Raw genomic sequence first — 14,017 nt, forward strand, 5'->3', positions numbered from 1 at the left:
ATACAGAATGCTGAATGAGATCACCTAAGAAATAACATAAACAGGCCGGGAGAGGTGGCTCACGCCTGTGATATCGGCACTTTGGGAGGCCAAGTTGGGTGGATCAAGAGGTCAGGAGTTCAAGACCAGCCTGACCAACATGGTAAAACTCCAACTCTACTAAAAATAAGAAAATTAGCTAGGTGTGATGGCATGTGCCTGTAATCCCAGCCACTCAGGAGGCTGAGTCAGGAAAATCGCTTGAGCCCTGAGGGCAGAGGCTGCAGTGAGCTGAGATCATGCCATTGCACTCTAGCCTGGGCAACAAGGTGAGACTGTCTCAAAAAAAAAAAAAAACAAACCAGAAATAACATAAATAAAAGGACTACATGGTTAGATTAATACATCTAAAAGTTAAATAAACCTTTTTTGGTAACCCTTAAATTGCCAAACTAAAATAATTATATACCTTTAAATAAAAATACCAAATGTTTTCTAGAAACAAATTTTTCCTTAGCCAGACTATAAGAGTCACATAAAATAACTGACTGGAGAACTCCTTCTGCAAAGCAAAAGAAAATAGTATGAAGAATTCATCTGTTACCACTCTTGACTAGCCCCACAAAGAAAAAGGAATAGTTTAATATGTACCTTGTTTGTCACATACAAAGTTCAGATTATTGCTGATCATTCTAGTGTTGATCATTTGAACCTGATGGTTGTCTATACCAGTGCTTCTCAGATAATCTGTGGTGAAAGGGCCAGTTTTATTGTGTGCATGTGTGTGTTCCATCATGGACTGACATAAAATACAACAAAAATGGAACTTACTATGATGATGTGCTTGGATGTCCCAGCAATATCAAATTGTTACTAAAGTTTCCAAAAGCTCACTTCCAATTTTTGTACTTAAACAGTATGCAAACCCTTCTTTCAGTAGCACTGATCTAGACTGTGCTCTTTACTTTATGATATTATTCTTCATCGGTATAAGCACCAGGTTAACAAAAACAGATAAGTTATTCTAATTGTTACTTTTAACAACTGCAATTAAATATAACCATAGATTCCTGAGATTGAAAATCACTTTAGAGGTACAGCTAGTCCAATCTTTTATTATTTCTTTTTTTCTGAGAATGAGTCTCTCTCAGTCACCCAGGCTGGAGTGCAGTGGCATGATCTCAGCTCATGCAACCTCTGTCATCCAGGTTCAAGCAATTCTCCTGCCTCAGCCTCACAAGTAGCTGGGATTACAGGCACACATCACCACGCACGGTAATTTTTCGATTTTTAGTAGAGAAGGGATTTCACCTTGTTGGGCAGGCTAGTCTTGAACTCCTGACCTCAGGTGATATGTCCACCTTGGCCTCCCAAAGTGCTGGGATTACAGGTGTGAGCCACCACACCCAGTCTCCAATCTTTTAATAAATTACACATAAAGATATTTAGGCTAGTGCCAAACCAAGGACAAAATCCTTTATTTGGGTGTAACCATTGTGTTACACTGCAAGGGTCTACAGTCTCCATGCTAACAAATCTGTTTAGCATTCTTTGGTTGCTGTTCTTCATTATAAGTTTCTGTAACTAATATCTATAAGGTAATTTCTCCAACCTTTCACTAAAGATGTAAAAATATTTGTCAAATGTCCTGAGGAAATCAAGATACCTTATGCCTTGAGGATTTACCTAATTTTCTATACTTGTAACTATAGTTGACCCTTGAACAACACAGGTCTGAACTGCAAAGGTTCATATATACACATATTTTCTTCCACCTCTGCCATCCCTTAGACAGCAAGACAAACCCTTCTTTTTCCTCCTCAGCTTACTCAATGTGAAGACAGCGAGGATGAAAATCTTTATAATGATCCACTTAACAACTAGCAAATACATGTTCTCTTCCTTATAATTTTCTTAATAACATTTTTTTCTCTAGTTTACATTGTACTAAAAAAAGATATTATATATATAGCATACAAACTATGTGTTAATTGACTTTGTTATTGGTAAGGCTTCTGGTCAACAGTAGGCTATTAATAATTTTGGGGGAGTCCAAAGTTATATGCATATTTTCAACTAGGTGAGGGGTGAGCACACCTAAGCCCCGTGTTCTTCAAGGGTCAACTATATTGGAGGTTTAAAATAAGTCTTCCTTAAGACTTAATAAGAAATTTCTTATTTTATTTTAGTATAAAATTTTATCCGTTTTAATGTTGAGAGAGATTTATTTTGCTAAGAAGCCTTATCAGTTTTAATGTCAATATTTCATCATATTGTAGTGGTTGTGAACAATTTTAAATATTTACTGCTTGTTTTTTTCTAATTCATTTTAGAATAAAAGAAATGATACTAATGTCTAAGAAACCACGATCATTGTTTTTTATGAAAAATATGTTATTTCTACATGTCAAGTGTGACAGTACAAAGTAATCAGGCAGCATTTTTTTTTTTTTTTTTTTTTTTTTTTGAGATGGAGCCTTGCTCTATCACCCAGGCTGGAGTTCTATGGCATGATCTTGGCTCACTGCAACCTCCACCTCCTGGGTTCAAGCAACTCTCCTCCCTCAGCCTCCCGAGCAGCTGGGACTACAGGTATGCACCACTACACCCGGCTAATTTTTTTTTGTATTTTTATAGAGACAGTTTCACGATGTTAGTCAGGCTGGCTCAAACCTCAAACTCCTGACCTCAAATGATCTACCTGCCTTGGCCTCCCAAAGTGTTGGGAATCATAGGTATGAACCACTGCGCCCAACCCAGGCAGATATTTTTGGCTATAGCAATATACTAGGTGAAAAAAGTACAAAGACCAATTAAAAAACTGAAACATCACCTTTTTATGGTGATGACTTTCATAAAGGGGTGAAAGGGATACCAGAATCACCGAGGGAAATTGTTCCCCAAACAACCATACTGCTGCCAAATGTTAGCTCCCTCCTCCTCCAGTACAGTTTCACGGTCCAGTTGTTTTTTCTGTTTTGTTTTTTGAGACAAGATCTTGCTCTGTCACGGGCTTGGGTACAGTGGTACGATCTCGCCCTCACTGTAGTCTGGACATCCTGAGCTCAAGCAATCCTCCCACTTCAATCTTCTGAGTAGCTGGGACTACAGGCACATGGCCACCACACCTGGCTAATTTTTGTATTTTTTTGTAGAGATGGGGTTTCACCATGTTGCCTTGACTAGTCTTGAACTCCTGGGCTCAAGTGATCTGCCCACCTCAGCCCCCCAGTGTTGGGACTACAGGCATGAGCCACTGCACCCAGCCCAGTTATGTTTAGCATAAATAAATAAGTAATCCGGGCTAGGGGTGTAGGCTCATACCTGTAATCCCAGCACTTTGGGAGGCCAAGATGGGAGGACGGCTTGAGCTCAGGAGTTCGAGATCACTCTGACCAACAGAGATGTCACCTCTTATTAAAAATTTAAAAATTAGCCAGATGTAGTGGCACAGCACCTGTAGTCCCAGCTACTCAGGAGGCTGAGGCGGGAGGATCACTTGAGCTTAGGTTTAGGCTGCAGTGAGCCATGATGGAGCCACTACACTCCAGCCTGAGTGACAGAGTGAGACTCTGTCTTAAAAAATAAAATAAATTAACTAATAATCCATACCCATTGAGAGATCTACAGACTGCAATCAATATTAAGAGGGCAAAAAAAGTTTATACTATATTTAAGTCCACCTTTAAGTAGAGCCAATTTAGGCTAGTCACAGTGGCTCACACCTGTCATCTCAGCACTTTGGGTTGGAAAGCTGAGGTGGGCGGATCATGAGGTCAGGAGATCAAGACCATCCTGACCAACACGGTGAAGTCCCGTCTCTACTAAAAATACAAAAATTAGCTGAGTGTGGTGGCATGTGGCTATAGTCCCAGCTACTTGGGAGACTGAGGCAGAATAGTTTGAACCCGGGAGGTGGAGGTTGCAGTTAGTAGAGATAGTGCCACTGCACTATCTGTTGCCTGGCAACAGAGCAAGACTCCATCACACACACAAAAAAGTAGAACTAATTTAAGAAATATTGAATATTTATTAAATGTTTCCTATCTAAATGGCTCAGGTTTTACTTTTTTTTTGTGGTATACCAGATTCCTCTGGAGAAAATCTTAGTTCAATATTTAAAACTCAGATGGCACTTGAGAAAGACTTACTAATTTAAGCCAGAGATTGAGAAATCGAGGATCACTATAATATCGCTTTTCTCCTTGTAATGCTTCTACAGCTCTTTCTAATAACGTTGACATGTTACTCTCCTTCCCACCTTGAGGATAGTTCTGCTCTGTCCAGTTGATATACCTGAATGGGAAGAAAAATTTAAGAACACATTTTAAATTGAAATGTATTTTTGTTCTTTCTCCAAGACCCATTCTGGATGTAAGCAGAAGTATTTAATATAAGTATGTTTCTTTTGAGGTCCTCAGTGACATACCCTAAGCCTGTGTCCTCAAACTTCTCCAAATTGTCTCTAACACATGCTTCTAGGGAAAACTGAGGATAGGGATAGAAGGGCGTAGTTCAATGTCGTATGTCATAAAATCGAAATTTCTTGAATCTTAAACACCTCAGGAAGATATATTATGATTATTCTGGATCTCTGTGCCCCCATGACACCACTTTCTACTCTGACACACACTCCATACACCCCAATTTAAGAAACATGGCCATAAGGACTCATCTGAGTACTTCTCTCAAAGAGTATACAAACCCTTCTTTCAGTAGCATTGATCTAAACTATGCTTTTTACTTTATGATAGTATTCTTCTTCAGTACAAGCACCAGGTTAACAAAAATAAACAGATAAATTCTAATTGTTTTTTTTTTTTAACAACTGCAATTAAATATAATCATAGAATCTTGGGATTAAAAGTCTGTTAATGTTTCTATTGTCCTTGTTAAATAAAAAGACCCACCTATCCCAAACATCCAGAGGGTCATTTCCAGTGTAAAAGCGAATTTCAGATTCAAATGCCCTGAAATTTAAACAGAAAATGTTAGCATATGCAATAGTGACAACAGACAATGAACAAGTATCACTTCTAATTTTATTAATGTAACTGATCTCAATTATTGCAGTAGAGTTTATGGGTTTGCTAAAGAATAGAACAAGGCCAGGCACAGTGGCTGATGCCTGTAATCCCAACACTTTGGGAGGCCAAGGAGGTGGATCACTTGAGGTCAGGAGTTTGAGATCAGCCTGGGGAACATGGTGAAACCCCATCATGTTAGCTGGGTGTGATGGGAAGCACCAGCAAATTAGCTGAGTGTGACGGCAAGCACCTATACTCCCAGCTACTTGGGAGGCTGAGGTGGGAGGATTGCTTGAACCCAGGAAGTAGAGGTTGCAGTGAGCTGACGACGCACCACTGCACTCCAGCCTGAGCAACAAAGTGAGACTCTGTCTCAAAAAAAAAAAAAAGATTAGAAGTAATTAAGATTCTGCTTAATAAGAGGGAGAAAATATATAGAATTAGAGGAAGAGGCCAAGCGCAGTGGCTCATGCTTATAATCCCAGCACTTTGGGAGGCCAAGGTGGGTGGATCAGGAGGTCAAGAGATCAAGACCATCCTGGTCAACATGGTGAAACCCCGTCTCTACTAAAAATACAAAAAATTAGTTGGGCATGGTGGCGCATGCCTGTAATCCCAGCTACTCAGGAGGCTGAGGCAGGAGAATTGCCTGAACCCAGAAGGCAGAGGTTGTGGTGAGCCGAGATCGTAGCATTGCACTCCAGCCCGGGTAACAAGAGCGAAACTCCATCTCAAAAAATCTGGGAAAGGCAAAGGGCTAAGACTAAATTAAGATTGACGAGTTAGAATAGAGGGGAAGAATTAGGTAATAAGCCACAATTTGGATAAATGACTAACAAAAATTGTATAAGCAGTTATGTTTGATCTAAAAATAATAAATTAGTCCCTGACACATGGGAATTTACACTCTAATTTTAAAAAAAGTACATAAATGAAAAATGTACTAGTAATACAAAACAGTATACAAAATTACAGTTGCCAAGAATGGGTAGTAAAGACTTTAAGAAGTCAAAGGAGGTATCACAGAAGCAGCCTCAGAAGGTGGGACTCTGAAGGAACGATGAAATTTGAAAAAGAATGGTTTTTTCCAAGAAAGAGGGAAACTAATATTGAATAAAATTATGAAGGTGGAAGAGTTTATCCAAAGGAAGTTGAGTGGACCCTAAGCTGTAACATAAAGTCAGTACTGAGAACAAATGGAGACACCTGGCGAAGTAAGAAGCACATGTTTTAAATGTAAATTTAAAGACTTTGAATTCCATCTGCTCAAGCCACCATTGGTTCTTTAAATGGTGGCTATCTTAAATATGACAGAATTTCAAAAGATTAATCAAGTAACTTTATAAGGATAGCCAGGCATTAGAAGAAGGGACCACAATTATGAAGCTAATATGGCAATTAAAGTGAGATAATGACATTATCTGTAGAAATGGTGAAAAAATAAAATCCAAGATACTGACAAAAATCAGCAATCCTCCCAATTGATCTATAGATTCAAACCAATTTAATTGAAATCCTAGTAGGCTCTCTTCTAGAAATTGACAAGATGATTTCAAAATTTGTTTGCAAAGGCAAAGAATCAACAATAACTAAAACAATTCTGAAAAAGAACAAGAGCTATAGAACTCACCCTCCTGGACTTGCAATATAAAACTAATCAAGACACAGCATTATTGGTGAAAGGATAGGCAATTTGATCAATGGAACAGAATACATATGTGGTCAAATGATTTTTGTAAAAGGTCCCAATGCAATTCAATGAGGAAAGGAAACAAAAATCTCTCTAACAAATGGAGGCAGAACAACTAGAAAGATATCCATATGAGGGGGGAAAAAACCTTTTTTACTCCAACCCCATACCATATACAAGGATAAATTTAAGATAAATCATACACCTAAACATAAAACAATGAAGCTAGTAGAAGAAAACATAGGAAAGTAACTTTGTGACTTTGGGGTAAGCAAAAATCTCCTGGAAAGGACACAAAAAGTACTAACCATAAAAAAAAAACACATACACACTAATTGAACTTTATCAATATTTAAAACTTAGCAGTTTAAAAACAAACACCCAGAAAATAGCCATAGATGAGGGAAAAAAAATCTGCGACACATATATTTGACAAAAGACTGGTACAGAGAATATATAAAGAACTCTACTGCGGAGCATAGATTCAGGGAATCTTGAATCTATGCTACTGAAACTTGAATCTATGGTCCTGGGAAAAGTAAATAAAGAACCCCTGCAACACAATTTGAAAACTGGGCAAATATCTAAACAGATACACCACAAAAGAAGATATACAAAAGGCCAAGTAGCATGTGAAAAAACGTTCACCATTATTAATCACCAGGGAAATGTGAAGTAATGAAACTTAACGCCATAAAACTAGAATGGCTAAAACGAAAAAGACTGACAACGCCAAACACTGGAGTGGATGTGGTGCAAATAAACTCTCATGAGTTGCTGGTAGGTGTGTAAAATGTTACAATCACTTTGGTAAAACAGTTTCTTCAACAGTTAAACATACATCTATTCTAATTTTTTTTTTTGAGGTGGAGTTTTGCTCTTTTTGCCCAGGCTGGAGTGCAATGGCAGTGATCATGGCTCACCACAACTTCCACCTCCCAGGTTCAAGCAGTTCTCCTACCTCAGTCCCCCAAGTAGCTGGAATTACAGGCATGTGCCACCACACCTGGCTAATTTTTGTATTTTTAATAGAGATGGGGTTTCTCCGTGTTGCTCAGGCTGGTCTCGAACTCCTGACTTCAGGTGATCTCCCCACCTTGACCTCAAGTAATCTGTCCACCTTGGCCTCCCAAAGTGCCGGGATTACAGGCGTAAGCCACTGCGCCCAGCCAAACATACATCTATTCTATGGTCCAATAATTCCATTCCAAGGGAAATGAAGATTATGTCTACAAAAAGCTTTGTACAAGAATGTCCGTAGCAACATTATTCATAAAGCACAAAACTAGAAGAATCGAAATATTCATCAATTGGTGAATAAATAAATGAAATCCTATTTAGCAATAGAAAGAAAATCTACTGATGCATGTAACATGAAAAAATATGATGAGTGAGGCGGGATGTGGTAGCTTACACCTATAATCCCAGCACGTTGGGATGCCAAAGTGCTGGGAAGGATCACTTCAGTTCAAGAGTTCAAGACCAGCATGCCAACATTGCAAGACCCCATCTCTACTCAAAATACAAAAATTTGTATTTGTTAAATTTGTTAAATCATTACTGAGAACTTTCTAGTACAAGTTCAATTTTTCTGAGGTTTACATGTGTTTGGAGACCACTTATTTTCGTCATACTCTCAAAAATAACTTCCTAGAAAGTTAATAATTCAGTACACATAAAAGATAGCAAATCCACTCTCCCTCAGTACTCACAATCCAAGGAGGCAATATCCCTTATCAATTACCATCAAAGACTTAAGTCTGTTCAGGGGTCCAGAATGACATAATACTTTTGGGAAACATTGCAATATAATACTTACTTTACTATGCTTATCACTGCCCCCTGTATAAAATGTATTTCTATTGCTAAAAATAGTTTGCCTGCTCCAAAGTGAAATTAAATCCTATAGCCCTTGTTTTTAATTATACTTGAGGATATCCTGGGATAGTTGTCATGTGATGAGAAGGCAGGTAGGGAACAGATTCTCATATTACTCATTTTTAAAGAGTACTCATTATGCCATTCCCCATGGATCCACACCCACATTATCTACAACAGTTGGAGATGAATGATGACAGGTTGAGACTCAGACATTCTACATACCGTTTCTGCTGCTGAAGAGCATTGTTGCAGGCAAATTCTTGTGCCAATGCTCCCTGAAGTGTGGACATGATCCTCCCTTGCCTTAAAGGTTGTACATTTTCTTTACTCAGTTCCCATTCATCTCCCTCCAGGGACATGGCTTCACTGTGAAGAAAGAAACAAAAGTAAATCTCATACCAACATTGAATTATAGCACTAGATTATTGCAAATGTCTTCAAATAGGTGATTATTCACGGTCTTGGGTTGAAGATGGTGGACTGACACGGTATTATTATTATACTCCTAAGCTGCTTTATCTGTTACCTGGTTTTCAGGTTTATGGCTACAGTATCGCCTAATGGAAGACAATCTGGCAAGGATACTGTGGACAGTACTATAAGAATACGGCGGGGTCGTGTGCGGTGGCTCACACCTATAATCCCATCAGTTTGTGAGGTTAAAATAGGAGCATTTCTTGAGCCAAGAGTTTAAGACCAGCCTGGGCAACATACCAAGACCCCACTTCTTCCTTTAAAAAAACAGAGGCCAGGCGCGGTGGCTCACGCCTGTAATCCTAGTACTTTGGGAGGCCAAGGTGGGTAGATCACCTGAGGTCAGGAGTTCAAGACCAGCCTGGCCATCATGGTGAAACCCCATCTTGTTTAATTTAAAAAAAAAAAGAAAGAAAGAAAGGAAAAGAAAAATGAATAGAGGTTAAGGCACAAAGAAAAGAAGGAAACAAAAGATTTATAAATTTGGCAAAGAGGCAACAAGTACTTCTATACCTACCACTGAATGCATCATCTAGTTTAATTTAAAATTAGTGCCAGATATGGTAGCTCATGCCTGTAATGCTACCACTTTGGGAGGCTGAGGGAGGAGGAATGCTTGAGCCCAGGAGTTTGAGACCACCCTGAGTAACATAGGAAAACCCCCATCTCTACAAAAAATAAAAAATTAGCCAGGTGTGGTGGTACACATCTATGGTTGCAGCTACTCAGAAGACTGCCGTTGGAGGATTGTTTGGGTTCAGGAGGTCAAAGCTGCAGTGGGCCAGCATCACACCACTGCACTGCAGCCTGGGCAACAGAGCAAGACCCTGTCTCATAAAAATAAATACAATTAGCAAAGTGTTGGTGAGACTAATGTCCCATGTTTCAACTGATGACTCAAAACTGAAGTTTGTACATACAGGTAGCCAAGAGCAGAAGCAAACAAACAGTTTACTAGTCAAAATTCCCTGCATCCCCACACCTAATTCTATCAAGCCTACTGGGAGAATCCCCAAAACGTTTTGGTAATTATCATCATGTTTTCTGCTCTTCAGAATCCTGCAATGGTTTGATAGAAGACTACTTCTAAAAGACATTATCTCTGAATTTGAAACAAAAAGAGAGACAGATCGGCACTAATCTTTGAAACAGAGTGAAAGTTATATGGGACTTCAGTCTAGATGAGTGCTGAAAAAGTAACTGTGATTAATAATTCGAGTTCTAATTAGTCACATCTTTTTAACTACAATAAGTTTTCACTTAACGTTGGAGACAACTTCTTGGAAACTATGATTTTAATCGAAATGACGTAACAAAACCAATTTTGCCACAGGCTGATTGATATAAACAAGAGTTAAGTTCCTATGGCATATTTCTGGTCACAAAAACATCATCAAACTTCTAAATAAAGACCCAAAGCACTTTTAATATTAAACATGGAAATAAATGTGGGCTATCCATACAATTAAGAACAATTAATAAAAACAAAAAATAATCATTTACCCAATTTTTCGTGAATCAGTGAGTGACCGCAGTCATGGTGTTTGTGGGTTAACTCAAGGAATAAATGTTTGAGAGTGAAACTTTTAAGAAGCACCTTCTACTACCACAAAGTTCAAAAACAAACAATTACATTATAGTGGGGCTGCTGGGCACTTTCATAAGGTGTTGCTTATTGTCATGCATTTGTATGATTATTGTACACTTTGTATAATTTTTTTTAGTAGAGGCAGGTCCCACTATGTTGCCCAAGCTGGTCTTGAACTGCTGAGCTCAAGCAATCCTGCTGCCTCGGCCTCCCGAAGTGCTGGGATTACAGGTGTGAGACACCGCGCCTGGCCTTTACAGATTTTTACTTTACAATCATTTGAACTCATTCCTTCATTCATTTTCCAACACACTTATTCTAGTTAGGGGTTGAGGGTGGCCAGAGCCCATCTCAGCAACTCAGAGAGTGATCAACACTGGACAGGACCACCATTTCATCACACGGCGCACTCACATTCACACCCACTTTCATTCAGACTGGGGCCACTTACACACACCAATTAACAGGCACATTTTTGGGATATAGAAGGAAATTAGAATAGCTAAGGAAACCCACGCAGACATTGGGAAAACAAGCAAACTCCACATACACAGCAGCCCAACAATAAACTGTTTTTTTCTCATCAACATTATAATGAAACATTATACCAGGACCAGTAGTATATTGTGTACCCTGTAAAGGTAAGTAAGGACCATGCCATTTATTTTTATATGCCCACCACCTAATACAAGATACAACACTATTATGCCCTGAATAAATGTTTGTTGAATTCATCTGACCTTTCTTCTCTTGCTCTTAAAAATAGTGATTAAACGATCTCAGTTAAATATCCCAAATTGATCTAAGACTGCCTCCACTTCCTCCCAGACCTGCTCCTCCCAGTCTTCCTCTTTCTCAAATAAATGGCAATCCCATTCTTCAGTTACTCAAGCCAAAAATCTCAGTGCCAACTTTGATGCCCTTCTCATACCCCTCAGTCAGTCAGCAAATCCTACTGGCTCTACCTTCAAAATGTATACAGAAATCAATCACTTCTAATCATCTCCACTGTTTTCCACCTGGCTCAACTCACTTTTGAGCTGAATTATTTTGGGCTAAATTATTTCAATAACCTTTTAACTGGTATCCCTTGCTTCCATCCTTTGCTGCCTTTGTCTATTCAACACAACAGCCAAAGTGATCCCATTTAAACCCAACTCAGATCATGTCTTTCCTTTGCTCAAAACCGTCCAAGGACTTTTGATTACAACTAGAGTAAAAGCCAAGTCCTTACAACGCCTGCATCTTCACCTTTTTTTACTTTACCTCCTTTTACCCTTGTAGTTAATTCTGCTCCAGGGACATAGCCTTGGACACGCCAGGTGCAACTTCCTCCCCCAACTCTTACCCTCAGCCTTTGTAACTCCCCCAGATATAAGAATATCTAGCTCTTCAGATTCCTTCAAGTCTTGACAAAAATGACATCTCCTCAGTGAGACTCCAATGTTCAAGCTAAAATTGCACCACTCCTCACCCCCAATATTCCCTACCCCCACATGCTTTTTTTTAAAGTACTGACCACCACCTCCATCTAACAGTTCGTCTTTATTGTCTAACTCACCCACCTTCATCCCATTCCAGAATTTAAGCTTCATGAGGGTTGAGATTTTTTTGTTCGTGTATTTGCTGCACCCAGAGCTTAGCCAAAAAACATTTGTTACATGAATGAAAGAGCCCATGACACAGCACTTATCAATGCACTGTGGGCACCATAGTGAAGATACATACAGACTTCTAACCTAGAACTGCTATGTAGTTTCTTTTAATAGAAGGAAACGCCGCAAACATGTAGAGAAAGGCTTAGATCTCTGTGCTATTGGAATAATAAATCTAAATCTCTATACTGGCTAAAGGCTTTTTAGACCTCTATGCTATTGACATAGCACCTACCATTTGTTGAACGCTTATTTGAAAGCAGTTACTTAACAAATACTTTGAATTCCCCCAGAACCCCGTAAGGCAACATTAACATCAGCATTTTCCATACAAACGATTTGCCTAAGGTCAAACAACTAGCAGACGGCTGAGCTGAGTTACAAACAGACCACATCACAACTTCCAAGCTCTCTGTCCCGCTGGGGTCCCGCAGCCTTCTTCGCTTTGAAGCTGGATGCGGCAGGATTCGCACGTGCCCTCACTCCTCTGCGTTTTCACCTCCACCTCTGGCGTCCGACGCCAAAGCGAAGGAAGCTCCGGCTGGGCCTGTTCTCCTGACCGTGCCGGTCTCCCTGACTGCTCCGAGCGAAACCTCTGTCACTTACCAGGCACCTTCGGGTCTCTCAGGCCCAGCCCCCAGCAGCTCTTCTTCTGTACGTACCTCAGAGCACCCTCTTCCTTCTTTACCGCCGCCATCCTGCATTCCTGGCTCAGGTCCTCTTCGGCTGCAGGCCTTTCCTCTGGGCCGCAGACTGCCCGGGCTTTCTTCCGCAACCTGCTCTCGGAGCTACAGAAGCGACCAAAGCACACACTAGACTCCCTTACAAACCAGCCACCTCAAGCCCGCATCCCTAGCCGCCAAGATTCAAATTTAACGGTCCGGGCGGCCAACGTGGCCACGCCCCTGCGCTCCTCCGTGCGCTCGCCTCTCGCCCAATGCATTCTGGGGCTTGGAGTTTATACCGGTTTAGTCCGCGCAGTCGCAGTGCATAAGGGGAATTGTAGTTTCCGGGAGTCAATGGCCGCGGAAGCGCTGCAGGTTTCTGCAAGACAAATTCGTCGCAGGTGCAGTCTGTGTCCTGGCTCGAAGGCGAGTTTCTGAGCCGAGCGAGGAACACTTAAAATACCAGAATTTCTTTGCTGTTTTGAGTGTTGGGAGTTGTCTCTGAGTGGTGGGACTTGGTCTGACTCTTCTGGAGAGACCACCCCTGCTGTCTGCCCCAAATCTCACCCGTCCAGGGTTCTTAGGCCACTCTGACCCAGCTGTTTCCTGCCCCACCCTTGAATTTAAAAAAGCTGGATTCTAGTTTTGTAAAATCATACCAAATGTGCAACCTTAGGCAAGCTACATAATCTCTCTGGCCCTCAGTTTTCCTCATCTATAAAGTGATGATATTGTCTTGCTTTCTCTTCTGCTCAGTCCACAAGCGATAGCCACAGCCATGCTATGGCTTCTAAGGTCTCTCTTCTTTCCCCTTCGGGAGACTAGCCTTGACTGACATTAAACTCTTCTCGCAATTTCAATTTACTGAGGAAGAAACTGTGGCAGCTCAGATGTGACCAGGGGAGTAGGGTCTTTTTGTTTGTTTGTTTGGGTTTGTCTTAGAGACAGGGTCTTGCTCTGTTGCCCAGCCTGGAGTGCAGTAGCCTGATCATGGCTCACTGCAGCCTCCAACTCCCCGGCTCAAGTGATCTTCCCGCCTCAGCCTCCCCAGTAGCTGG

General features: G+C 40.5%; 1 protein-coding gene across 2 annotated transcripts in view; it reads right to left on the reverse strand.

The window, feature by feature from the left end:
• Positions 1-13,203, reverse strand: part of BUB1B (BUB1 mitotic checkpoint serine/threonine kinase B) — a 69,504-nt gene extending 56,301 nt beyond the window's left edge. For both annotated transcript variants that reach the window (XM_035259856.3, XM_002753599.7), the window contains exons 1-4: positions 12,957-13,203; positions 8,800-8,943; positions 4,890-4,949; positions 4,131-4,275 (exon numbers count right to left, since the gene is read on the reverse strand). In XM_035259856.3, coding sequence (XP_035115747.2) covers positions 4,131-4,275; positions 4,890-4,949; positions 8,800-8,943; positions 12,957-12,991 — 384 coding nt within the window. In that variant the 5' untranslated portion in view covers positions 12,992-13,203. The remainder of the gene's footprint in view (positions 1-4,130; positions 4,276-4,889; positions 4,950-8,799; positions 8,944-12,956) is intronic.
• Between the last annotated feature and the right edge of the window lie 814 nt (positions 13,204-14,017).

The sequence above is a fragment of the Callithrix jacchus genome, chromosome 8 (genome assembly GCF_049354715.1).
Source record: "Callithrix jacchus isolate 240 chromosome 8, calJac240_pri, whole genome shotgun sequence".
Classification (NCBI taxonomy): Eukaryota; Metazoa; Chordata; class Mammalia; order Primates; family Cebidae; genus Callithrix; species Callithrix jacchus.